This window comes from Myotis daubentonii, chromosome 3, assembly GCF_963259705.1.
Source record: "Myotis daubentonii chromosome 3, mMyoDau2.1, whole genome shotgun sequence".
In the NCBI taxonomy this organism is placed as follows: domain Eukaryota; kingdom Metazoa; phylum Chordata; class Mammalia; order Chiroptera; family Vespertilionidae; genus Myotis; species Myotis daubentonii.
The window spans coordinates 114,470,595-114,496,566 of record NC_081842.1 but is presented as its reverse complement, the minus strand read 5'-3'; the positions used below and the strand labels follow the sequence as shown (position 1 = coordinate 114,496,566).

General features: G+C 41.8%; 1 protein-coding gene across 1 annotated transcript in view; it reads right to left on the bottom strand.

Annotated features, from left to right (window-relative positions):
- SLC9A9 (solute carrier family 9 member A9) overlaps positions 1-25,972 on the bottom strand; it is a 367,982-nt gene that overhangs the window by 249,626 nt on the left and 92,384 nt on the right. Inside the window, 1 exon segment of the mRNA XM_059686208.1 lies at positions 22,277-22,365. Within this exon segment, the coding sequence (XP_059542191.1) occupies positions 22,277-22,365 (89 nt within the window).

Sequence of the window (25,972 nt, the reverse complement as noted above, 5' to 3'; positions counted from 1 at the left end):
CCCTACTTTCCTTCTGGGGATTGATAGCCTGATCGCTGTTTCTCAGTCTTTGGGTCTGTCCCTTTTCATCAGTCTATGTTGTTATCTATAATCCACAAATGAGTGAGATCATGTGGTATTTATCTTTCTCTGACTGGCTTATTTCACTTAGCATAATGCTCTCCAGTTCCATCCATGCTGTTGCAAAAGGCAAGAGTTCCTTTTTTTTTTTACCGCAGCATAGTATTCCATTGTGTATATGTACCACAGTTTTCTAATCCACTCATCTGCTGATGGGCACTTAGGCTGTTTCCAAATCTTAGCTATGGTGACTTGTGCTGCTATGAACATAGGGGTGCATATATCCTTTCTAATTGGCGTTTCTGGTTTCTTGGGATATATTCCTAGTAGTGGGATCACTGGGTCAAATGGGAGTTCCATTTTTAGTCTTCTGAGGTAGCTCCATACTGTTCTCCACAGTGGCTGCACCAGTCTGCATTCCCACCAGCAGTGCAGAAGGGTTCCTTTTTCTCCACATCCTCTCCAACACTTGTTGTTTGTTGATTTGTTGATGATAGCCATTCTGACAGGTGTGAGATGATAACGCATTGTCGTTTTGATTTGCATCTCTCGTATAATTAGTGACTTTGAGCAGGTTTTCATATGTCTTTCGGCCTTCTGTATGTCCTCTTTCGAAAAGTGTCTATCTAGGTCCGTTGCCCATTTTTTTATTGGATTGTTTATCTTCCTTTTGTTAAGTTTCATGAGGTCCCTGTAAATGTTGGAAATTAAACCCTTATCGGTGATATCATTGCTAAATATGTTCTCCCATGTAGTGGGTCTTCTTGTTGTTTTGTTGATGGTTTCCTTTGCTGTGCAAAAGCTTTTTATTTTGATGTAGTCCCATTTGTTTATTTTCTCTTTAGTTTCCATTGCCCTAGGAGCATTATCAGAGAAGAAATTTCTTCGGCATATGTTTGCGATTTCGCTGCCTGTGGATTCCTCTAGTATTTTTATGGTTTCCCGTCTTACGTTTAAGTCTTTTATCCATTTTGAGTTTATTTTTGTGTATGGTGTGAGTTGGTGATCTAGTTTCATCCTTTTGCATGTATCTGTCCAATTTTCCCAACACCATTTATTGAAAAGACTGTCTTGACTCCATTGTATGCTCTTGCCTCCTTTGTCGAATATTAATTGGGCATAGTGGTTTGGGTCGATTTCTGGGGTCTCTATTCTATTCCATTGATCTATATGTCTGTTCTTGTGCCAGTACCAAGCTGTTTTAAGAACAGTGGCTTTGTAATACAGTTTGATATCTGGTATTGAGATCCCACCTACTTTGTTCTTTCTCAGGATTGCTGCAGCTATTCGGGGTCTTTTTTTATTCCAGATGAATTTTTGGAACGTTCGTTCTAGATTTGTGAAATATGCCGTTGGTAATTTAATGGGGATTGCATTGAATCCATAAATTGCTTTGGGTAGTATAGACATTTTGATGATGTTGATTCTACCAATTCATGAACACGGTATATTCTTCCATCTGTTTATGTCTTCCTCTATCTCTTTTTTCAGTGTCCTGTCGTTTTCAGCATATAAGTCTTTTACCTCCTTAGTTAAGTTTATTCCTAGGTATTTTAATTTTTTTGGTGCAATGGTAAATGGGATTGCTTCTGTAGTTTCACTTTCTGTAAGTTCACTATTGGTGTAAAGAAATGCCATGGATTTCTTAGCATTAATTTTGTATCCTGCTACATTGCCGAATTCATTTATTAAGTCTAATAATTTTTTGATGGAGTCTTTAGGGTTCTGTATGTACAGTATCATGTCATCTGCAAATAAGGACAGTTTTACTTCTTCTTTTCCAATCTGGATGCCTTTTATTTCTTCTTCATGTCTGATCGCAATGGCTAGTACTTCCAGTACTATGTTGAACAGGAGTGGAGAGAGGGGGCATCCCTGTCTTGTTCCTGTTTTTAGGGGGAATGGTTTTAGTTTTTGCCCATTGATTATGATGTTGGCTGTGGGTTTGTCATATATGGCTTTTATTATGTTGAGGTATGATCCCTCAATTCCTATCTTGCTGAGAGTTTTTATCAAGAAAGGGTGTTGGATTTTGTCAAATGCTTTTTCTGCATCAATTGATATGACTATGTGGTTTTTTTCTCTCAATTTGTTTATGTGATGTATCACGTTTATTGATTTGCGGATATTGTACCATCCTTGCATCCCTGGGATAAATCCTACTTGGTCATGGTGTATGATCTTTCTGATGTACTGCTGGATCCGATTTGCTAGGATTTTGTTGAGGATTTTGGCATCTATGTTCATGAGGGATATTGGCCTATAATTCTCTTTCATTGTATTGTCTTTACCTGGTTTTGGGATTAGGGTGATGTTGGCTTCATAGAATGAGCTGGGAAGTGCTCCTTCCTCTTGGATCTTTTGACATAGTCTGAGGAGGATAGGTTTTAGGTCTTCCTTGAATGTTTGGTAAAACTCCCCTGTGAAGCCATCTGGCCCCGGGCTTTTGTTTGCTGGAAGCTTTTTGATTACTGCTTCGATTTCCTCCATAGTTATTGGCCTATTGAGATTTTTAGATTCTTCCTGGTTAAGTATTGGAAGGTTGTATTTATCTAGGAATATGTCCATTTCCTCCAGGTTGTCTAGTGTGTTGGAGTAGAGTTGTTCATAGTATTTTCTAACAATCCTTTGTATTTCTATGGGGTCTGTTGTTATTTCTCCTCTTTCATTTCTTATTTTGTTTATTTGGGTCCTCTCTCTTTGTTTCTTGGTGAGTCTGGCTAGAGGTGTATCAATCTTGTTTATCCTTTCAAAGAACCAGCTCTTGGTTTTGTTGATCTTTTGTATTGTTTTTTTGGTCTCTATGTCATTTATCTCTGCTCTGATCTTTGTTATTTCCTTCCTTCTGCTCACTCTGGGGTTTTCTTGTTGCTCTCTTTCTAATTCTTCGAGTTGTAGAGTTAGGTCATTTATTCTCATTGTTTCTTGTTTCTTGCATTAGGCTTGTAGAGCTCTGAACTTCCCTCTCAAGACTGCTTTTGCTGTGTCCCATAGGTTTTGGATTGTTGTGTTTTCATTGTCATTTGTTGCCATGATGTTTTTTATTTCTTCTTTGATCTCACTGGTGACCCAGTCGTTGTTTAATAGCATGCTATTTAGTCTCCATGTGTTTGATTTTTTTGGATTGTTTTTGTTGTAGTTGATTTCCAGTTTCATGCCTTTGTGGTCTGAGAAGATACTTGATATGATTTCAATTTTCTTGAATTTGAAGAGACTTTGTCTGTGACCCAATATATGGTCTATCTTTGAAGATGACAAATGTGCACCTGAGGAGAATGTATATTCTGTGGCTTTGGGGTGAAATGTTCTGAAGATGTCAATTAATTCCATCTGATCTAGTGAGTCATTTAGGATTGATGTTTCTTTGCTGAGTTTCTGTTTAGAGGATTTGTCCAGTGGAGATAATGGGGTGTTAAGGTCCCCTACTATGATTGTATTGCTGTCAATTTCTCCCTTGATCTTCTCCAGAAGATTTCTTACGTATTTGGGTGCTCCTATATTGGGTGCATATATATTTACCAGAGTTATTTCTTCTTGTTGGACTGCTCCCTTTAGTATTATGAAGTGGCCTTCTTGATCTCTTTTTATGTCCTTCACTTTGAGATCTAATTTGTCAGATATAAGTATTGCTACCCCGGCTTTTTTTTCACTTCCATTGGCCTGAAAAACCTTTTTCCATCCCTTCACCATCAGTCTGTGTGCGTCTTTTTTTCTGAGGTGGGTTTCCTGTAGACAGCAGATATATGGGTCATGTTTTCTTATCCACTCATTTACCCTATGCCTTTTGACTGGGGAATTTAATCCATTTACATTTAAAGTTATTATTGATAGAAACTTGTTAGTCGCCATTTTTGTTCTTTACCGCTGCGTTCCTTCTTTGTTGCCTGTTTTTTCTATTTACAGCAGACCCTTTAGCATTTCTTGCATTGCTGGTTTGGTTGTAATAAACTCCCGTAGACCGTTTTTGTCTGTGAAGCTCCTGATTTGACCCTCAATTTTGATTGATAGCCTTGCTGGGTATAGTATTCTTGGATTCAGACCCTTCCTTTGCATGACTTTGTATATTTCATTCCATTCCCTTCTTGCCTGATGTGTTTCTGTTGAGAAATCGGTCGCTAGTCTGATGGGGGATCCTTTGTAGGTAACTTTCTGTCTCTCTCTGGCTGCTTTTAAGATTCTTGCTTTGTCGTTGGTTTTTTGCCAATTTAATTATTATGTGCCTTGGTGTCGGTCTTTTCGGGTTCATTTTGTTTGGGACTCTGTGAGCTTCTTGGATTTGTGTGAGTTTTTTCCTCCCTATATCAGGGAAATTTTCTGTTACTATTTTTTCAAACAGGTTTTCTATTCCTTGCTCAGTTTCCTCTCCTTCTGGCACCCCTATTATTCGGATGTTGTTTCGTTTAGCATTGTCCAAGAGTTCTCTTAGGCTCTCTTCCTGCTTTTTAATTTTTTTTTCTAGAAGCTGTTCTGTTTGGGTATTTTTTTCTACCTTGTCTTCTAGCTCGCTGATGCGGTCCTCTGCTTCTTCTAGTCTACTGTTGATGCTTTCTATTGAGTTCTTTATGGCAGTGATGTCGTTTTTCATTTCTTCTTGGTTTCTCTTCATTTCCTCTTGGTTCTTCTTCATTTCCTCTTGGTTCCTACACATATTGTTGAATTGGTCTTCCATTCTTTTCATCCACCTTATGGCCATTACTCTGAATTCTTTCTCTGACAGGTTGCTTGCCTCCATTGCCTCCATTTCGTTTACTTCCTTTTCTGATGATGCCTGTTTTTCTTTCATATTTGGGTTGGTTCTTTGTTTCACCATGATTTCTCTTCTCAAGGTGTTTGGTTATGTAGTTCTCTCTCTGCTGCGCTGATTCAAAGGCACAAAATACAACACAACAAGGCACAACGTACAAGGCACCGAACTAAATGCATTCACGATATTAATAACCCCAAATAAAGGTGACCCCCCAAGCGAAGAGAATTAGGGGATAAAGAAGAAAAAAGAGAAAAAGATTAAAGAGAAAAATAAAAAACAAAAAGGAGTGCCGAAATGAGATTGGGAAAAGGGAGAGAAAAAAAAACACAAAACAAAAAGACCAAAAAAAACCAAAAAAAAACACAACAACAAAAAAAAAAATTAAGAGAATGAAATAGAGGTGGGGAAGAGGCTATTTGTATGGGGAGAGCGAGGGATTGGAGATTCGATATATAAGTAGGGTGAAATTTAGACAGTGGGTAGAAAGAAGGAATAGGTAAAATCCAAAGCAGGAATAGGGTAAGAGAAACAGGACAACAAAAGGGGAAAAGTGAGGAAGAGAGTTTTGGCTTAAGGGTAAATGTGAGATAGAGAGAAATGATGCTAAAGGAACGATGAAAATAGAGTGTAGAACACTAATCCCAAAATAAAATAAAGAAAAGAAAAAAAATAATACTAAAAAATAAAATGACACTTGAAAAAATGGTAAAAGGATAGCAATAATACTGGTTAAAAAATGTAGTAATTAAAAAGGTAAAATCAGGTGATGAAAAAAATAAAAAATAAAAATAAAATAAAATAGGTTCTTGATGAAATGGTGAAAAAAAGAATTAAAAAATATATATATATATATATATATATATATATATATATATATATATATATATATAAATATTCGGAAGTGAAGGTGCTTCAGATCTTCCACTCTTCTTTTTGGCACGCCTCAGTCCTGCCAGGCATTCAGCGGAGTGTTGAACTTCCCTGTGATACACTGTCCCTCCGTGCAGTAAACCACAGACCTGATTTTAAGGCGGTTGTATTTGTTTACCAGACTGCCTTTATTTGTGATCGCAAAAGAGACAGTTCGTGGCTCTGCCTCTGGGTGGCAGTGTGTCTGGATTGACCTCCGAGGCTATAAGTCCTCTCTATCAGTAGGGTTTTGTTTTTGTTTTTCTCTATGGTATTTGGAACCGATTCGGGAAAGACCACTGCTCAGAGCTGGTTCCTTGCCACTGTCCACTGTTTCCCAGGCTCCCCAAAAAGAACTTTCCCCTACAGGCTCTGCGAATGACCCCAACTGGGGAATCCCATGCACTGGGTTTAATAATCAAATGCACGGATCAAAGGGGAACTGTAACAAGAGCCTGATAGTTGTGCGAATTCGCAAGCCTCTACCTTCCAGGTCTGTGGACAGTCTCCGCGCACAGTCTCTGTGCGCAGTTTCCGCGCGCCCACTTGCCCCTGGCACCAAGCAGCCAGCAGATTGGCAAAGTCCAAGGCTGCTCCTTTACATCCAGTCCAGCTATGGGCTCATTTTTCACATTCCCTTCTGCCAGCAGCCCTGTGGGGCCCCTTTCCCACTCGCGGGTTACGCTGGTCCCAACGGCTGTGGACTCTGTGGGGCGCAGATTCCGCCCCGCGCGCGCGAGCTCGGTCCTCCCTCCAACCCGAACTGCAAACCGCACCTTTAGGGGATGTCCAATCTTTCCGTGAGAAGAAGCAGTGCTCCTCTGAGTTCAGGCAGTCACGCTGCTTGAGATCCCTTGTTTCCAGGTTAGTAACTGGTCTCTGGATGCCTGCAACAACCCCCCAAGATGGCGCAGTCTCTGCTGCTGAGCTGGCGCACCCCAAAGAGAGAATCTTACAGGCTACAAGAGAGAGACGGAAAGTTACATTCAAGGGATCTCCCATTAGATTGTCAAATGATTTCTCAACAGAAACACATCAGGCCAGAAAAGAATGGACTGAAATTTACAAAGTGATGCAAAGCAAAGGACTGAATCCAAGAATACTCTATCCAGCAAGGCTATCATTCAAACTTGAAGGGGAAATAAGAAGCTTCACAGACAAAAAAAGGCTAAGGGAGTTTATCACCACCAAGCCAGCAATGCAAGGAATGCTAAAGGGACTGGTATAATAAGAAGAAATAAAAAGCTCAGAAAGAAAACAGCCACACACACACAAAAAAGAAATGGCTACAAACAAGTACCTTTCAATAATAACTTTAAATGTAAATGGACTAAATGCTCCAACCAAAAGACATCGAGTGGCTGAATGGATAAAAAAACATGACCCATACATCTGCTGTCTACAAGAAACCCACCTCAGAATAAGGGACTCACACAGACTGAAAGTGAAAGGATGGAAAAATATCTTTCAGGCAAATGGAAAGGAAAAGAAAGCTGGGGTAGCAATACTTATATCGGACAAAATAGACCTCAAAGTGAAGGCCTTAACAAGAGGTAAGGAAGGCCACTTCATAATACTAAAGGGATCAATACAACAAGAAGATATAACCCTGGTAAACATATATGCACCCAATGCAGGAGCACCCAAATTCATAAAAAAACTCCTGGAAGATATCAAAGGAGAGATCGACAACAATACAATCATAGTAGGAGACTTTAATACACCACTGACAGCACTGGATAAGCCCTCTAAACAAATAATCAGCAAAGATACAGCAATCCTAAATGACTCCCTAGATCAGATGGACTTAATAAACATCTTCAGAACACTTCACCCCAAAGCCAGGGAATATACATTCTACTCAAATGCTCATAAGACATATTCAAAAATAGACCATATATTGGGTCACAAGCAAAGTATCCCCAAATTCAAGAAGATTGAAATCATAAAAAGTGTCTTCGCAGACCACGATGGCATAATAGTAGAAATAAACTACAATAAAAACAACCCAAAATACTCAAACACCTGGAAGCTGAATAGCATGCTATTAAATATTGATTGGGTTACCAATGAGATCAAAGAAGAAATTAAAAACATCCTGGAAACTAATGACAATGAAAACACAACAATCCAAAACCTATGGGACACAATGAAAGCAGTCCTGAGAGGGAAGTTTATAGCTCTACAGGCCTATCTCAAAAAACAAGAAAAAATGGTAGTAAATCATCTAACTCTACAACTCAAAGAATTAGAAAGAGAGCAACAAGAAAACCCCAGAGTGAGCAGAAGGAAGGAGATAATAAAGCTTAGAGCAGAAATAAATGACATAGAGACCAAAAAAACAATACAGAAAATCAATGAAACCAAGAGCTGGTTCTTTGAAAGGATAAACAAGATTGACGAACCTCTAGCCAGACTCACCAAGAAGCAGAGAGAGAGGACCCAAATAAACAAAATCAGAAACGATAGAGGCGAAATAACAACAGACCCCACAGAAATACAAATGATTGTTAAAAAATACTATGGACAGCTCTACTCCAACAAACTAGACAACATGGAGGGAATGGACAAATTCCTAGAAAAATACAACATTCCAAAACTCAATAAGGAAGAATCTAAAAATCTCAAAAGGCCAATAACCATGGAAGTAATTGAAGCAGTCATCAAAAAGCTTCCATAAAACAAAAGCCCAGGACCTGACGGCTTCACAGGGGAGTTTTACCAAACATTCAAGGAAGAACTAAAACCTATCCTCCTCAGACTACTACAAAAAATTCAAGAGGAAGGAACACTTCCAAGCTCATTCTATGAAGCCAGCATCACCCTAACACCAAAACCTGGTAAAGACAATACAATGAAAGAGAATTACAGGCCAATATCCCTCAGGAACATAGATGCCAAAATCCTCAACAAAATCTTAGCAAATCAGATCCATCAGTACATCAGAAAGATCATACACCATGACCAAGTAGGATTTATCCCAGGGATGGAAGGATGGTACAATATCCGCAAATCAATAAACGTGATATATCACATAAACAAATTGAAAGAAAAAAACCACATGGTCATATCAATTGATGCAGAAAAAGCATTTGACAAAATCCAACACCCATTTTTGATAAAAACTCTCAGCAAGGTAGGAGTAGAAGGATCATACCTCAACATAATAAAAGCCATATATGACAGGCCCACAGCCAGCATCATACTCAACGGACAAAAACTAACACCATTTCCCCTAAGAACAAGAACATGACAGGGATGCCCCCTCTCACCACTCCTGTTCAACATAGTACTGGAAGTGTTAGCCATTGCAATTCGGCAAGAAGAAGAAATAAAAGGCATCCAAATTGGAAAAGAGGAAGTAAAACTGTCCTTATTTGCAGACGACATGATATTATACATAAAAAACCCTAGAGATTCCATCAAAAAGCTACTAGACTTAATACATGAATTTGGCAATGTAGCAGGATACAAAATTAACCCCAAGAAATCTGAGGCATTTCTATACACCAATAGTGAACTTTCAGAAAGAGAGATTATAAAAACAATCCCGTTTACCATCGCACCAAAAAAATTAAGCTACCTAGGAATAAACTTAACTAAAGAGCTAAAAGACCTCTACTCAGAAAACTACAGGACGTTGAAAAAACATATAGAGGAAGACATAAACAGATGGAAGAACATACCGTGTTCCTGGATTGGTAGAATCAACATCATTAAAATGTCCATACTACCCAAAGCAATCTATAAATTCAACGCACTTCCCATTAAAATACCAACAGCATACTTCACAGGTCTAGAACGAACTCTCCAAAAATTCATCTGGAATAAAAAAAGAACCCGAATAGCTGAAGCAATCCTGAAAAAGAACAAAGTAGGTGGGATCTCAATACCAGATATCAAGTTGTATTACAAAGCCACTGTTCTCAAAACTGCCTGGTACTGGCACAAGAATAGGCATATAGATCAATGGAATAGAATAGAGACCCCAGAAATCGGCCCGAACCAATATGCTCAATTACTATTTGACAAAGGAAGCAAGAACATACAATGTTGCCAAGATAGTCTCTTCAACAAATGGTGTTGGGAAAATTGGACAGATATATGCAAGAAAATGAAACTAGACCACCAACTTACACCATACACAAAAATAAACTCAAAATGGATAAAGGACTTAAATGTACGACAGGAAACCATCAAAATTCTAGAAGAATCCAAAGGCAACAAAATCTCAGACATATGCCGAAGCAATTTCTTCACTGATACAGCTCCTAAGGCACTTGAAACTAAAGAAAAAATGAACAAATGGGACTACATCAAAATAAAGAGCTTCTGCACAGCAAAAGAAACCATCAACAAAACAATGAGAAAACCCACTGTGTGGGAAAACATATTTGCCAATGTCATATCTGATAAGGGCCTAATCTCCAAAATTTATAGGGAACTCATACAACTTAACAAAAGGAAGATAAACAATCCAATCAAAAAATGGGCAAAGGACCTAAATAGACACCTTTCAAAAGAGGACATTCAGAAAGCCAAGAGACATATGAAAACATGTTCAAAGTCACTAATCATCCGAGAGATGCAAATCAAAACAACAATGAGGTACCATCTCACACCTGTCAGACTGGCTATCATCAACAAATCAACAAACGACAAGTGCTAGAGAGGATCTGGAGAAAAAGGAACACTTGTGCACTGCTGGTGGGAATGCAGACTGGTGCAGCCACTATGGAAGACAGTATGGAGTTTCCTTAAAAAACTGAAAATGGAACTCCCATTTGACCCTGTGATCCCACTTCTAGGAATATATCCCAAGAAATCAGAAACACCAATCAGAAAGGATATATGCACCCCTATGTTCATAGCAGCACAATTCACCATAGCTAAGATCTGGAAACAGCCTAAGTGCCCATCAGCAGATGAATGGATTAGAAAACTGTGGTACATCTACACGATGGAATACTATGCTGCTCTAAAAAGGAAGGAACTCTTACCATTTGCCACGTCATGGATGGAACTGGAGAGCATTATGCTAAGTGAAATAAGCCAGTCAATGAAGGAAAAATACCACATGATCTCACTCATTCATGGACAATAGAGACCATTATAAACTTTTGAACAATAATAGATACAGAGGCAGAGCTGCCTCAAACAGATTGTCAAACTGCAGCGGGAAGGCCGGGGAGGGTTGGGGGGCAGGAGGTAGGGGAGTAAGAGATCAACTAAAGGACTTGTATGCATGCATATAAGCATAACCAATGGACATAAGACACTGGGGAATAGGGGAGGCTAGGGGACTGTCTAGGGCGGGGGGATAAAATGGACACATATGTAATACCCTTTGTAATACTTTAAGCAATAAAAAAATAATAAAAAAATTAAAAAAAAGAAAAATTCAAAGCAAAAAAAAAAGCCAATTTATTAAAGCACACACATTTACTGAAAAGACAAGGCAAGCAAACCTATACATCTGGCTTATGAAGTGCAGACAGACTCTCAGCTAATCTGAAGAGCAAGTTGGGTTTGAGGCACTGTATATATTATTTTATGCCTTTGCATATTCTTTCCTCTTTGCTTTCATTCCCCCATGAAATCTTTGTAATGTAATTATCTATACACCTAACTCCAAAACACCCAGCTCACAGCTTCCCCTGAACACCTTGCCTCCAGGAAGCAAATCAGGCATTTGATTCTCATTACACGTTGTGCATCACTCTATTTTAACATTTTCCACATGAGGTTGTTGTTTGTTCATGTGTGTGTATGCATGTGTGTGCACACTTCTTTATGTATGTCTCCTGATGCATTAGGAGCTCCTAAAAAAGAGAACCATGTCTAATTTGCCCTGATCTCCCTGTCTCCCATACTGTTTAATTCATATCCTGCTTAATCTATACTTGATCCATGCTTGAACTGACAAGCTGGAATACCCTTCAGTCAGACTCTTCACCACCCCAAAGACACAGGAAGCTCTGTATTCACCACCCCAAAGACACAGGAAGTCAGTGGCTAGAGCATCAGCCCATGCTGAAAGGTCACAGGTTTGATTCCCAGTCAAGGGCATATACCTGGGTTTCAGGTCCTACCCTGGCCCTGATCATTGGGTTGGGTAAAGGAGCCAACCAATCCATGTGTCTCTCTCATATTGTTGTTTCTCTTCTCTCTTTTTCTCTCTCCCTCCTCCCTTTCTCCCTTTCACTCTCTCTAAAAATCAATGGAAAAAATATCCTTGCTTGAGGATTAACAATGATGACAAGAAAAAAAAAAAATGAAAGAAAAAAAAAGACTGCAACCCCTTACTTAGGATCAGAGAGTTTTCTAGGAATTATAACCCAGCCCTCACTGAAATTTCTTATCCTAGTATGATCCAGGCACTTTGGTTTTTAATCACTTTATCCTTGGAATTGATTTGACAACTTAATGAAAAGGTCTACCCAGTGATTTGTCCTCAAGGTCAATGGCAAACTAGGATCCCTCCTCTCCTTTCCATGCATTGCAGTCTGTCACATGTGTTCTTTCCACTATATCATCTACATTGTATCACATCTATACTAATAATACAGGAATATGAAAATTGGTTGGGACACCTTCACACAATGACTGAACAGCAGGCTGCGTGGGGTGACCAGGCCAGCAGGGGGCGCAGTGAGGGGCAACCAAACAACTAAACAGCAGGCTGCGTGGGGTGACCAGGCCATTGGGGGGGGAGGGGGGCAATGAGGGGTGACAAGGCTGGCAGAAGGGTACAGTTGGGGGTGACCAGACTGGCAGGGGGGGCAGTGAGGGGTGACCAGGCTGGCAGGGGGGGAAGCTGGGGGTGACCATGCCAGCAGGGGGGGGGCAGTGAAGGGCAACCAGGCTGGCAGAGGGGGCAGTGATGGGCAACATGCCAGAAGTGGGGGGAAGTTAGGGGTGACCAGGCCAGCCAGGGGTGCAGTTACAGGGGATCAGGCAGAGGCAGTTAGGGGTGATCAGGTTGGCAGGGAGGGCAGTTTGGGGCAATCAGGCAGGTAGGCAGAGGCCATTAGGGGTGATAAGGCAGGCAGGCAGGCAGGCAAGTGAGCCATTAGGAGCCAGCGGTCTTGGATTGTGAGAGGGATGTCTGACTGTCAGTTTAGGCCTGATTCCCGGAATTGGGCCTAAACCTGCAGTCGGACATCCCCCAAGGGGTCCCAGATTAGAGAGGGTGTAGGCTGGGCTGAGGGGATTCCCCACCACCACCACTGTGCACAAATTTCATGCACCGGGCCTCTAATTCTATATATTTTCCTTGAAATTTTTAAAAAATATATTTTTATTGATTTCAGAGAGAGGAAGGGAGAGGGAGAGAGAGATAGAAATATCAATGATGAGAGAGAATCATTGATTGGCTGCCTCCTGCACACCTGCTACTGAGGATTGAGCCCTCAACCTGGGCATGTGCCCTTGAACGGAATCGAACCTGGGACCCATCATTCCATAGGCCAATGCTCTACCCACTTAGCCAAACCAGCTCCTTGAATTTTCTTACAAAGTCCTGCACATCATATCCAGCTTGGCTCCCACTGTCTTATTTTTATTGGAAATTTAAATTTGGAGTTTTATTGCTGATTTTTTTGTTCAATAGTGATAATCACTCAAAATCTCATCTGGGGATGGGAATGAAATTAGCATCTGGAAAGAATGTGCTGTAATGAAGATGTCATCATTTTCCCATAAATCCTAGACCAAGAATCTGGCTTTTCAAAAATAAATGCAAAAAAATTCCTGTGTATCCCCCAACCTATATTTTAGAAAAATATTAAAATACACTAAAACTCGCAGATTTTCAAAGATGATGGAATTAAATATAAGATAAAGGACTAATGATCTGAATGAACTGAAAGTGTAATAAAGATATCCAAATATTTATTCATTCATTTATTCATCCACTCAAGGTTTTTTGAATAAATGATACTCAGCCTCACAATTGCTACTATTCCTTCTATAGTGAAAGGATATTTGGTAAAAGGCAGAATAGTTTGAACTACAAAGTTAAAAAATCATATTCAAAATTTTTCTCTGCCACTTATAAGCCTTGACAAACCCTTATACACATAGTCTTCTCTTTTCTGTATTATTTCCATTAGCATAAAAAAGTATTCTTTCTTCCATCTTAAAAATAACAAGAATATTCGTTTTGTCTTACTTTTCCCTCCAGCTATCATTTCATGTCTCTTCTCCCCATTCACAGTAATATTCTTTTGAAAGATTTGTGTATACATGCAATTTCCAATTTCTTTCCCTCCATTCTCTCTTGAACCCACTGCAATTAGGCTTTTATGATGACATCCCACCAATATGACTGTCATCAATATCATCAGTGATATTCATGCTCTTCATTCAACTTGACCTTTTAGAAGTATTTGGTACAATCCATTATGCTTTTTCTTGAGAAAAGAGTTTCACTTGCCTTTCAGGACACCATACTTTCTTGTTTTTGCTTTTCCCTACTTGCTACTACCTGTCAGTCTGCTTTGTTGCTTCCGAACCTCTTACCACTGGAGTGCCTCAAACTTGGTTTTTGAATCACTCCTCCTCCATTACTCCCTTGGAAATGTCATCCAGTCTCATGTTTGCAATATCATCTCTATACTGACAACTTCCAAAATTATGCTTCTAGCCTAGACCCATCCCCTGAACTCCAGAATTTTGTGTTCAACTGTCTACTCAACAGCTCCACTTTATTGACTAATATACATCCAAAATTTGACAAGTCAACACTCAGTTCCCAGCTGCCCCTTAAACCTGCTGTCTCAGAGTCTTCCCGAACTAACATATGGCACCTCCATCCTTTTAAAATTTAATCAATCATGCCCTGCCCGTACATAAAATACTCTAGTGTTTTTCCACCTTGTTCAGTCTCTCCCTGAGCCATCCCTTGTCACTGCTCTGATACTGTCTCTCATATCCTCCCCTGGTCCCCCTCACCTCAGCCATATTGGTTACCCTGCCCCCAAGTAGCCATAGATTTGTCACTAGTGGCCTGGTGCACAAAATTTGTGCATGGCGGGGAGGGTGTCCCTCAGCCTGGCCTGAACCCTCTCGCAATCCAGGACCACTGGTTCCTAACCGCTCACCTGCCTGCCTGCCTGATCTCCCCTAACCACTCTGCCTGCCAGCCTGCTCGCCCCCAACTGCCCCCCCACCGCCAGCAAGCTTTCCCCCAACCTCCCCCCATGCCAGCCTGCTCACTCCCAACTGCCCCCTGCCAGCCTAATCGCCCCCAACTGTCCCCCCTGCCTGTCCGCTCACCCCCAACTGCCCCCCTGCTTGCCTGATCGCCCCCAACTACCTCCCCTTACTGGCCCTCTTACTCCCACCTGCTACCCCCCCCCTGCCTGCCTGCTCATCCCCAACTGCACCCCTGCCATCCAGTTTGCCCCCAACTGCTCCCCTTGCCAGCCTTCTCATCCCCAACTGCCCCCCTCCATCAGCCTGATCACCCCTAACTGCCTCTGCCTCGGCCCCACCACCATGGCTTTGCCTAGAAGGACATCCGGAAGGTCTCCCGGTCTAATTAGCATATTACTCTTTTATTACTATAGATTCCCAATTTCTGGACAGCTATGCCCCAAACATATTTCACTTCTTTCAAGTATCACCTTCTTACTAAGTCCTTCCCCAACCATCCTATCTAAAATTGCAACCTTGCCTTCCCAAGTATACACACCTAGCTTCCATATCTGGTTTATTATTGATCTTATGACTCACCATAAGCTATATATTTAGCTTATTTATTTTGATCATAATAAAGCTCCTTCACCAGAAATAGGTTTTTGTTGCTTTTCTAACCCAGCACATTGAACACTGGCTGGCATAGAGTAGGCTCTAACATAGATTAGCTGAATGATTGCAGTTAAGAAGAGCTACCTCTTAGGTAGAAAAGTAAATAGAAAGTAAGATAAGTACTTCACAAATGATAATGCATAATAAATGGTAACTATTTAAATTAATATTATATGTCCATGATTACTCATTGGAACTAATGTTTAGGAGGTAACTGCAGGAAGGAAGGAGAAACTCTAGTTAAAAGGGATCATATAGAAGTAAATGGCTTTGCAAGTCAACCTCAGGCAAGGTAAAGACTGTGGAAACACCCTGAAGTTTTGCCCAGATAACCAGCCCCCAGACCTGCTAGGGGTGATGGCATGAGTCACTAAAGGCTTGGGAGGCAGGCGGGCACTGGTGTGTGTGGGTTTATAAACTCTGTATGCAGTCTTGTGAATTTGAGGCTCTCTGACAACTGTGTGCTGATGTCCATCCCATAATCTCTAGCAGCTCTTAGTTTCTAGGGCGAGTTAGGGCTTGCAGGATTTTCCCATCTCTAAGGTTAGATGTGCATATCCTAAAGCGAGAGGATCAATCCAAATCCAGGGAGAAGGGCTGCCACGCCTGTTCATATACACTTTAATGGAATGCTTCACTATCAAAGTGAAATCCTCATGGTTGGTCCAGCACCAGAGTGTCCCTATCATACTGCTTTGTGCCTCACACAGAGTCATGCTACATGGTTTTTCACAAGTTGGAGTGAAATAAATTCACCTACATCTAGATCATTATTAATTTAAAGACATATTTAAAGTGTAATGCAATTTGGAAGGAGCGCTCTATTTCTTGAAGCTATAAAGGACACACGTTCAAAAGTCTGTATTCAGTTGGAGCTATTAGATTAGCTGGTACAGACAGTCCATGAATAAAATGTCTTTGTAAATCATTTGCCTTTGAATTTTATAATACAAAGTTGATTTTTATGTATTTTCCACTGGCCTTCATTCATTGACTTTGTTTACTCCCATTGACCAGTTCCTGGGGCCAGAGACTCAGAGGCTGTATATGCTAATTCTCCCATCGGCAGTGAAAATGTGCGGAGATACAGAGGAAGACACTGGTCAATAACTATGTGTCATCATATAAAACTTTCCAAACCTTTTCCATTTCACAGTGGAATCAGTTGTGATTTATACAATACTTGCCTCAGCTAGTCTTTACAATTTATAATTGGCTCCCACATGCAGTTTGAACTTTGCTTGCTACACTGCTGCAGGTGTGGCCATCGACCTCTGATAGGTGAAGTTAATTAAAAGGCTAGATCTCATTTCCTTCAAAGTCGTGACCTCAGACTCTGCATACTGGAGTGGGGAATGTGTGTATGCATGCACATATGTGCATAGATGGATAAATATGTATGTAACAAATGCATATATTATGAGAAAAAGTAAGTAGAAAATGACAGACCCTAAAGAAAAAAGTGAGGAAAGGTATGAGAAGGGATCGGAATTAGAATTCATTAGGCCCCTCCTATGAACCAAGCATCTAGGAAAGAAGTTAATGGGGGAAACAAAGATGGAGGGATGCAATTATCTGGATGCTAAAAAGCAATCTGGTAAAAAAACAACAACAACAACAACAAAAAACAACAAAAAAAAAACCTTCATAAAAGGAGAGTGCTGTAAGAATGGAGGCTGGCAGTCCTTCAGGGAACGATGGTCAAATCATTCAGAAGATAGCAGAGGGCTGTCGGGCACTGATTTGGGCTTTGACTTCCATGGTGCTGGGCTGCTGTCTCAGCAGGAGATGAATTATTTTTGGAGTTCTGCTGAGAAGTCTAGATAGCATGACTTAAAACTGAAGATCCCTACACAGAGTTCAACTTTCCAGAATGCAAGAACTCAGAGAACCAGACCAAGTCAGGAAGAACAGCCCAACACATTTATTTCCCTTTAAACCCTAAAGAATACTGAGTCTCCATAATTTAAAGATCCTAGATGACTATAGATTGGAGGGTTTTAGGTATTAGTATCAGATTTTTTGTTCACTTTTATTTTTAAGGAGAGGTACTTAAAATTTGTGAAGTCACATCTTTGTGGTTCCCCTGATGGGCAGAAGTGTAGGGTGAAATTTGAAGAATTTCTGAGTAGGTGGGTGGTAGGGTCAGGTCCAGCTGAGCTTGAGATATGACCAAAAGAGCTTTTCAATTATCTTTGAAAACTACTACTTAGGAATTTCTAGTCAATTACAAGTTTTGCTTAGATGTCACTTTGGCTTTCTCTACTCCTACTACCCCAAAATCATACCAGATATCTTCAGCGTCATTGGACTTATTATATAATCTTCTCAATCTCCATTTGCATGATGGGATAGATTGCAATAATTTTGTCCAACTCTTTATCATTCCCTAGCTCCATGCTTCTTACCATATAACTTTGCAGTGTGGGCCTGTAACCTTCCTCAGCCTCTTGACCTTGGGCTCAGCCATGTGATTTTCTTTGGCCAATAAGATGTTTAGGAAAAGGGACACAAGCAGAGGCTTGGGATGGACTGGAACATTGGGGCTTGCTCTTCTGCCAAGAGAAGAATGACAGACACATGGCACTGGCTGTGGTGTGGTGCTCCAGCCAAGCCTACCCTAGAATAGAGCCCTGTAAAATCCACAGACACAAGCCAAGTTGAGACAAACAGAGCCACCCAACTAAATCCACCTCAAAAGATTTGAAGTGTGCAGATGTCTGAAAAATAAGTGTTTATTGTTGGATGCCACTGGGGTTGTATTGTTGTTTGTGACACAGCAAAAGCTCACTGATACAAATGCCATTTGATTCATGCTCCTCTTGTCTGCCAGAGTGATATTTCTAAAATGGAAATCCAATTATCCTAAAATTACTTTGCCTAAGATACTTTAATGACTTCCTGCTATTGAGCTGAATGGTATGTCTCCCCACCACCCTCCAAATTCATATGTTGAAGTCCTAACCAACAATGCTTCAGAATGTGACCTTACATGAAAACAGGGTCATTGAAAATGTAAAATGCAATTAGTTGAGTAAAAATGATGTCATACTGGAGTAGGGTAGATGCCTAATCTAATATGAATGATATCCTATCTAATAAAAGAGTAATATGCAAATTAACCATCACTCTGTCATTCTCTCACTCCGTCACTCCATCACTCCCTCACTCCATCACTCCCTCGCTCCATCACAAAGATGGCGGCAGCCACAGAGCTGGAGCGAGCAGGAGGCTTTGGTTGCCCCCGGCGATGGAGGAAGCCAAGCTTCCCGCCTGCCCTGGCAGGCCCTGAGCTCCGCTCAAGGCTACAAAGTTTCAATTATAGAAGATAAATAAATCCCAGATACCTGCTTCCAGCTGGCATGGCCTCCATTCAAGGAGGCTTTGGGAGCCTGGGTTGCCAAGGGCAACCCAGGCTTCCAGAGACCTGGGCTTTACTCAAGGCTACAAAGTTTCAATTATAGAAGATAAATAAATCCTAGATACCTGCTGAAAAAAAAAAAAAGCGAGAAAAAGGACAGGCTGGGAGCTTGGGTCGCCAGGGGCCTTGACCAGCCTGCAAACAGCCATCACCCCCCTCATCTAGGCTGGCCACACCCCCATGGGGTGAGGATCCCCACTGGGAAGCTTGACCAGCCTGAAAACAGCCATCAGCCCCTCACCCAGTCTGGCCAGGCACCCCAACAGGACCCCCACCCTGATCCGGGACACCCTTCAGTGCAAATCAGCTGGCCCCTACCCATGCACCAGGCCTCTATCCTATATAATAAAAGGGTAATATGCAAATTGACCCTAACAGCAGAATGACTGGAAATGACTGGTCACTATGACACACACTGACCAATAGGGGGCAGATGCTCAATGCAGGAGCTGCCCCCTAGTGGTCAGTGCTCTCCCACAGGGAGAGCTCTGCTCAGCCACAAGCCAGCCTGATGGCTGCCAGCACAGCGGTGGTGGTGGGGGCCTCTACTGCCTCCTCAGCAGTGCTAAGGATGTCCAACTGCAGCTTAGGCCTGCTCCCCGCTGGCAAGTGGACATCCCCCGAGGTCTCTCATGCTGCCAGAGGGATGTCTGACTACCATCTTAGGCCCGATCCTTCAGGGAGCAGGCCTAAGCCAGCAGGTGGACATCTCCTGAGGGGTCCCAGATTGTGAGAGGACACAGGCCGGGCTGAGGAACACCCCCGAGTGCACAAATTTTGTGCACCAGGACTCTAGTCCTTATAAAAAAGGAAAATTTGACCTGAGTCAATAGTTCTGTTAATTAGAGCATCCTCCCAATACATCAAGGTTATGGGTTTGATCCCCAGTCAGGGCAACAAATCACTGTCTCTCTCTCTCTCTCTCTTTCTCTCTCTCTCTCATCTTAGTTTTTTTAAAAATATTCTTCTTGATTTCAGAGAGGAAGGGAGAGGGAGGAAAAGACAGAAACATCAATGATTAGAGAGAATTATTGATTGGCTGCCTCCTGCATGCCCCTCACTGGGGAACAAGCCCGCAACCAGGACATATTCCCTGACCATGAATTGAACTGGTGACCTCTTGGTTACTGGGTTGATGCTTAACTGCTGAGCCACACCAAGCTGGGCAATATGTTTTTTAAAAGGGGGAATCTGGAGACAGACATGCTTTCAGGGAGAATGTCATGTAAGTGTAAAGGCAGATCAGGATGATTTGTCTGTAAGACATAGAACATTGAAGATTACCAGAAAACCACCAGCAGCTAAGAGAGAGGAATAGAATGATTCTCCCTTACAGCCCTCAGAAGGAACAAATTCTACCAACAACTTGATCTCAGACTTCAGCTCTAAAACTGTGAGATGATGAATTTCTGTTTAAGCCACTCCCCATTATCTTTAGGGTAAGGTCTAACCTCCATCACAAGGTATGAAAGTCTTTTCCTTTTTTTTCTTTTTTAAAATTAAAGTTGACAATATTATATTACTTTCAGATATATAATATAATGATCAACATTTGTATACATTATGTTGTGACCAATACACTAACCCTAGCAACCATGTCTCACCATGCAAAGTTATCACAATGTTATTTACCACATTTTCCTTCACCTTCTCTTCCTCCCACCCCCCAAACTCCCCTGGCAACCATCAGTTCAATCTCTGTTTCTATTGTCTGTTTTTGTTTTGTTTATTTGTTTAATTTTTTAAAATTTCAAATATGAGTGAAATCATGTGCTATTTGCCTTTCTCTGTCTGACTTTCTTCACTTAGTATATTATCCTCCAGGTCCATCCATGTTGTTACAAATGGCAAGATTTTATTTTTATTTTTTATTGCTTAGTAATATTTCACTGGACATTCTTTCATAAGCTGGGCTCTGGTTATATCTTTATTTTCATCCATCACTGGATCCCAGTAGCTTCAGCCTTACCCCATTCTCTGGCCACACAGAACTATTTATAGTGCTTCAAACAACTGCCTTAGGCTCTTGTTCATCTATAACTTGGGACTCAAATGCCTTTTCTGCTACTTTCCAATGCTCCACGTAATTACCTGATTAACTTCTATTTGTATTTCAAGCTCCAGAATGGGCATCATTTCTGGAAACCTTCTTCTCCCCTTCCCAATCATAGTAACTGGAGGATGCTCTATTGAATGCTCCCCAAACACTCTATGGAGATATTTCTATCACAGTTCACTACACATCTTAGTCTTTATCAACAGACTTGATAATGAACCTCTTACAGGCAGGGTCAGATGCTATCTGTCTTTTTATTCCTGCTACCTAGCACAGTGCTTGGCACAGAGGGGCTGTGCAGCAGTTTGTGGGAGGGATTTGTGCACGCTCATGTGCAAATATCCAAGTAGACATGTTCTTGGCATACGGGAGGTACATTCTTTAGTGTGACAACTGGCAATTCAGTTTATTTAGAAGCAAAAGCACCTGATTAAGGAGCAAGCATGGCTTCCTTATTCTTCTTTGTTTCCTTCTCTCTACCCAATCTCACATGCTTTATAATGCTTTTAGATGTAAGTAACTCTAAATTATTAGCATCTGTGGGCCTTTCAACTTCAAGTCTGAAAGTCTTTGGCCCACATTTCTCAGGAGGGAGAGACTATTATAACTATACTAGAGGTGCTCAAAATTCGTGCAGGGGGGCCCTTAGCCCAGCATGCACCCTCTCGTAATCCAGGACCCCTCAGGGGATGCCTGGCTGCTGGTTTAGGCCTGATCCTGCAGGGATCCCCATGGGATCCGGCCTAAACTGGCAGTTGGAAATCCCTTAGTCTGACATCCCTCTTGCAATATGGGACCGCTAGCTCCTAACCACTCGCCTGCCTGCCTGCCTGATAGCCCCTAAGCACTCTGCCTACCTGCCTGATTGATAGCCCCTAACTACTCTGCATGCCTGCCTGTCACCCCTAACACCTCTGCCTGCCTGCCTGATTGCCCCTAACTGCTCTCCTACCTGTCTTATTGCCCCTAACCACCTCTGCCTCAGCCCCCACTGCTGCAGCTTCATCCAGAAGTACGTCCAGAATGACATCCAGAAGATCGTTCGGCTGTCCAGTCTAATTAGCATATTACACTTTTATTATTATAGATTTTTGCTTACCAAGAGAACTATTAATGGTTATCCTGGAGGGGAAAAAAATAATAAATATCCAAGCTTTAATGAAGCCTGGAGCTTCCTCTGCTAATAAAACTCCAAGTGCACCGCCAACATTGCTGTGTAACCGTTACATTGAGAAAGGACATAAGGCAGGGAGGGAGTTTTTCCTTTTACCTGTTTAGTCCTCATTTTGGAATCCAGTGACAGATTATTGTAGGTATAATGTGCCTGTGTGACTCCACAGAAGAGAACAGCAACTATTCCTGAAATTCAAAAACACACCAGTTAAAACCAATTTTCTTTCTCATCTATGTCAAAGGGTAGGCCTGTTCCAGGTAGAAGAAGATGAAAGGCCCTGTGGTAGCAGTAGAGTTAACACAGCTAATAACTACTATGAAAATGAAATTGGGTAAACATTGCTGCTTGCATTTAAACACTGGCCTGGCAAGATCAAAACTAAAGAAAAAAAACTAAAGACCTAAAGTATTAAGGGGTAGATTCTTCCTGAGGATAAATGATTCCCTGGTCACGAGTTAGGAAAGTTACACTTGGAAAAACGTGAAGAGAAGGCTGCATCATCAACTCTGGACTACTCAGCTAGCACAACTGCTTGGCTGCATTCACTAAATGCTGGCATATTAGCCCTGACATTTTCTTTCCATTGGGTACTTTGAAGAATCGGAAGCAGTTCCTGTCATGTCATAATTTAGTATAAAAACTATGAGAAACACACACATACAAAAAAAAACCCCAAAACCATGAGTCACTGACATGAGAAATCTACCAGGGTTTTGCTGCCCTTGGCAATGACCTTATGTGCCAAGCAAGAAAGAGATTCCTGTATGTCCCTATTATACCAGCTTTAAATGCCATCAAGCCACACATACACAAGAAGCTACCATGGGACAAATGTGTCTCAGGCTCTGATATTTTCTGTGCTGCCTTTGGGTTGGAATGGAGAAGTGGTGGGGGCTGCATTCTACTTTGTATTAAATGCTCTGTTAATTATGAGAGATTGAGCACAGAAGAGGGCTTTAGGAAAAACACAGATATTAAGTATTTTTCACCTCATGTCAGGGGGTTGAATGGAATTTTAAGCAGCAGAATCTTTTTAATTAAAAACACTCAAAAATTAAGTGTTGATAATTCTTAAGAGTACAGAAATATGTTAGCTGAACACTGACATTTCAAATGAACCTGCAATAAAGAATTTTAAAGAACCAAGCATATTTTTATATGTAGACTTTATGCTTCTATTTATATGTTGGTTATTTGGGGGGGGGGGGGTTGGTTTTAAATAAAATATTGCTGAGACATATTTACCTAATACAAGTGTCTAGATATTTTATTACTTATTTCTTTTAATATTGTTTTAAAATTTTAGGTAAAAATGAAAGCAACTAGAAAGTTTTGCCAAAAAATATATATGCAGTATTCATTTATATACATTTTTTATAATATCTCAGTTTCTTAGCTTCTCTTCAGAAATTCTAAGGGAAAAAATACTTATAAAATGTTATATTTACTCTTTACAGAATTTCTATAAAAAAAAAAAAAAAGAACAACAACAACAACCAACACCAGGGACACATGTCTGCGCCTGCGTGCACCAGCACTGTGGGTACATGAGGCTCTAGACAACACTTACACGCTCTATATCTCAAATTCTTGGATGCACAGAGGAGGGGAGGGACACCAAGTATCCTTTGGGCCAGTTAGCAAACTAGTGTCTGAGCTTCTAAGCCACCATCTGGTCTGTGACCCTGGGCTGGGTGGGACTGGGCAGGCACACCTTCCTCTGCCTGAGCATTTGGGTGGAGGGTGAGGAGCCCCAGAGGAGCAACATGTGGGGACAGATGCCTGCTTCTTCCTGTTCGCCTGCTGTTCTTTCATGCAGCCCAGTCATGGCTCTTCTTCAAGGCTTTGGTAGCTGGTTCAACCTCTAATTTTAAAACTTTAGGGCAATACAATCCATAACACCCATTTGTAAGTCCCCACCCCACCCCCACCAGGGTAACAAAAGACCAGAAAATAAAACACAACTTGCTGGACACCAGAAATCAGACCATTTAAGGAATTGAAACTGTCCTGAAGACACCTGATTGTACACCTGCATTCCATTCACATTCCAAGCCCACCTCAGCCTCCAGACTCACTGATGACAAGTTTCCCACTAGTGAGTGCATATAGGGATGAAACTCCAGGTCCTGGGTGCTGCCATCATTGACCCAATGACACCTTGGCTTGGTGCTGTGCAGTCCTTCCCTTTTGATATCCCTTCTCCCATTCCCTTTCCTTAAATAAATTCAATTATTCTTTATCCACCATCTGAGATGGCTATTTAGCCTACCTACCCACACCACCCACCATGTTCGCCTTTCATTTTGATGGCCTGAATTTCTGTTTGTGTGTTTTTTCTGCACTTCCAGGTCAGCCTGCTGGGACCTACTCTGAGAAAACAGAAGCGGCCAGGGCAGTGCCCTTGGAGGTCGGGTCCCAGCTCAGTGCTTCCCTCTTAGGAGCCTCAAGATTCTCTCCCCTTTGCCCTCCAGTCTCAGGGGTCATACTTGCTTCCTGCAAATACTACCTCTGTGTTGCTTCAGCATCTCTCATTTACTTTTTTAGCTCTCCACCACCAGCAAGCCTAATTTCCTGCATTCATCTGTCAATAGCCAGACAGTTCCTCTTTTCCAGTACTTTCTATGTGCCGGGAGCGGGTCCATCCTTGCTGTTTCAAGGGACCTGGCATATATGGCATATGGTTCTTAATATGTTTGCTCACCTTCTTGGCACTGTGTTTTAACCAAGGTCACCTCTCTGAGAAAGGTTCAATCCCCAGGTAGGGATTTTCCCCTGAAGTTAGGGAGGGAATAAAACCCCTCAACTAAGTGCCAGGTGGGTAATTAATCACTTTAACTATGAACAATCATGCTTAAGCTACATAATCTTTACTCCCTGGAATGGAGATAAGAAACGCCCTAACCTTTGTAATAGAGATTGATAGGATTGAATCAACTGGTATAAATACAGTTGTAACAAGACAGCAGAAGACAGAACTCAGAACACAGAACTCAGAACACAGGGCTTGGAAGACAGGACCAAGAGAGACAGAGCCTAGGCACAGAACCTACACAGAACATTCTCTAGAGACAGAAGAACTTCGCTGGAGAGAGCATGTCGGAGGATCCTGGACAGGGACTGGCCTCGGAGCCTGGAGGCGGAGCCTAGCAAGAGATCAACTGAACACTGTCTCCATGCCCTTCCTTCTTCGCCGACTCCGTCCACACCTTTGGGGACCCCTGGACCTGCTGGGGTTGGACCCCGGCATCTATGGGTCCCTTCTCATCCTAAATCTTGGTGATTTTCTGAAACTATTGATGGTTTGCCATCTGGAAATAAGATACAACCTGTATTCTCCTATTGTAACTGGGACAAGGGGGTGCCAAACTCCAGAGGCCTGGGCTCAGTCTTTTTTTCTTTTTACTTTTATTCTTTTTTTAAAAATCTATATAGTTAAAAGTATTACTTAGGTCCTCCTTTTCCCCCAAAACCTCTTCCAGCCCACTCCTGTCTTCCCCTCCCCCGCTGATCCCAGTGCTGGGAGGCCTCCTGGCTCTGCTGATTCCAGTGCCAGGAGGCCTCTCAGCTCCGCTTGACACGGGGCAGTGAGGCCTTGCTGCTCCACTGATCCCGGGTTCGGGAGGTCTTGTGTCTCCGCTGATCCCAGGCGGGGAGGCCGCATGGCTCCACTGATCCTGGTGCTGGGAGGCCTCACGGCTCTGCTGATCCTGGGTTCGGGAGGCCTTGTGGCTCCGCTGGTCCCACACCAGGAGGCCTCGCTGCTCCACTGATCCCAGGTTCAGGAGGCCT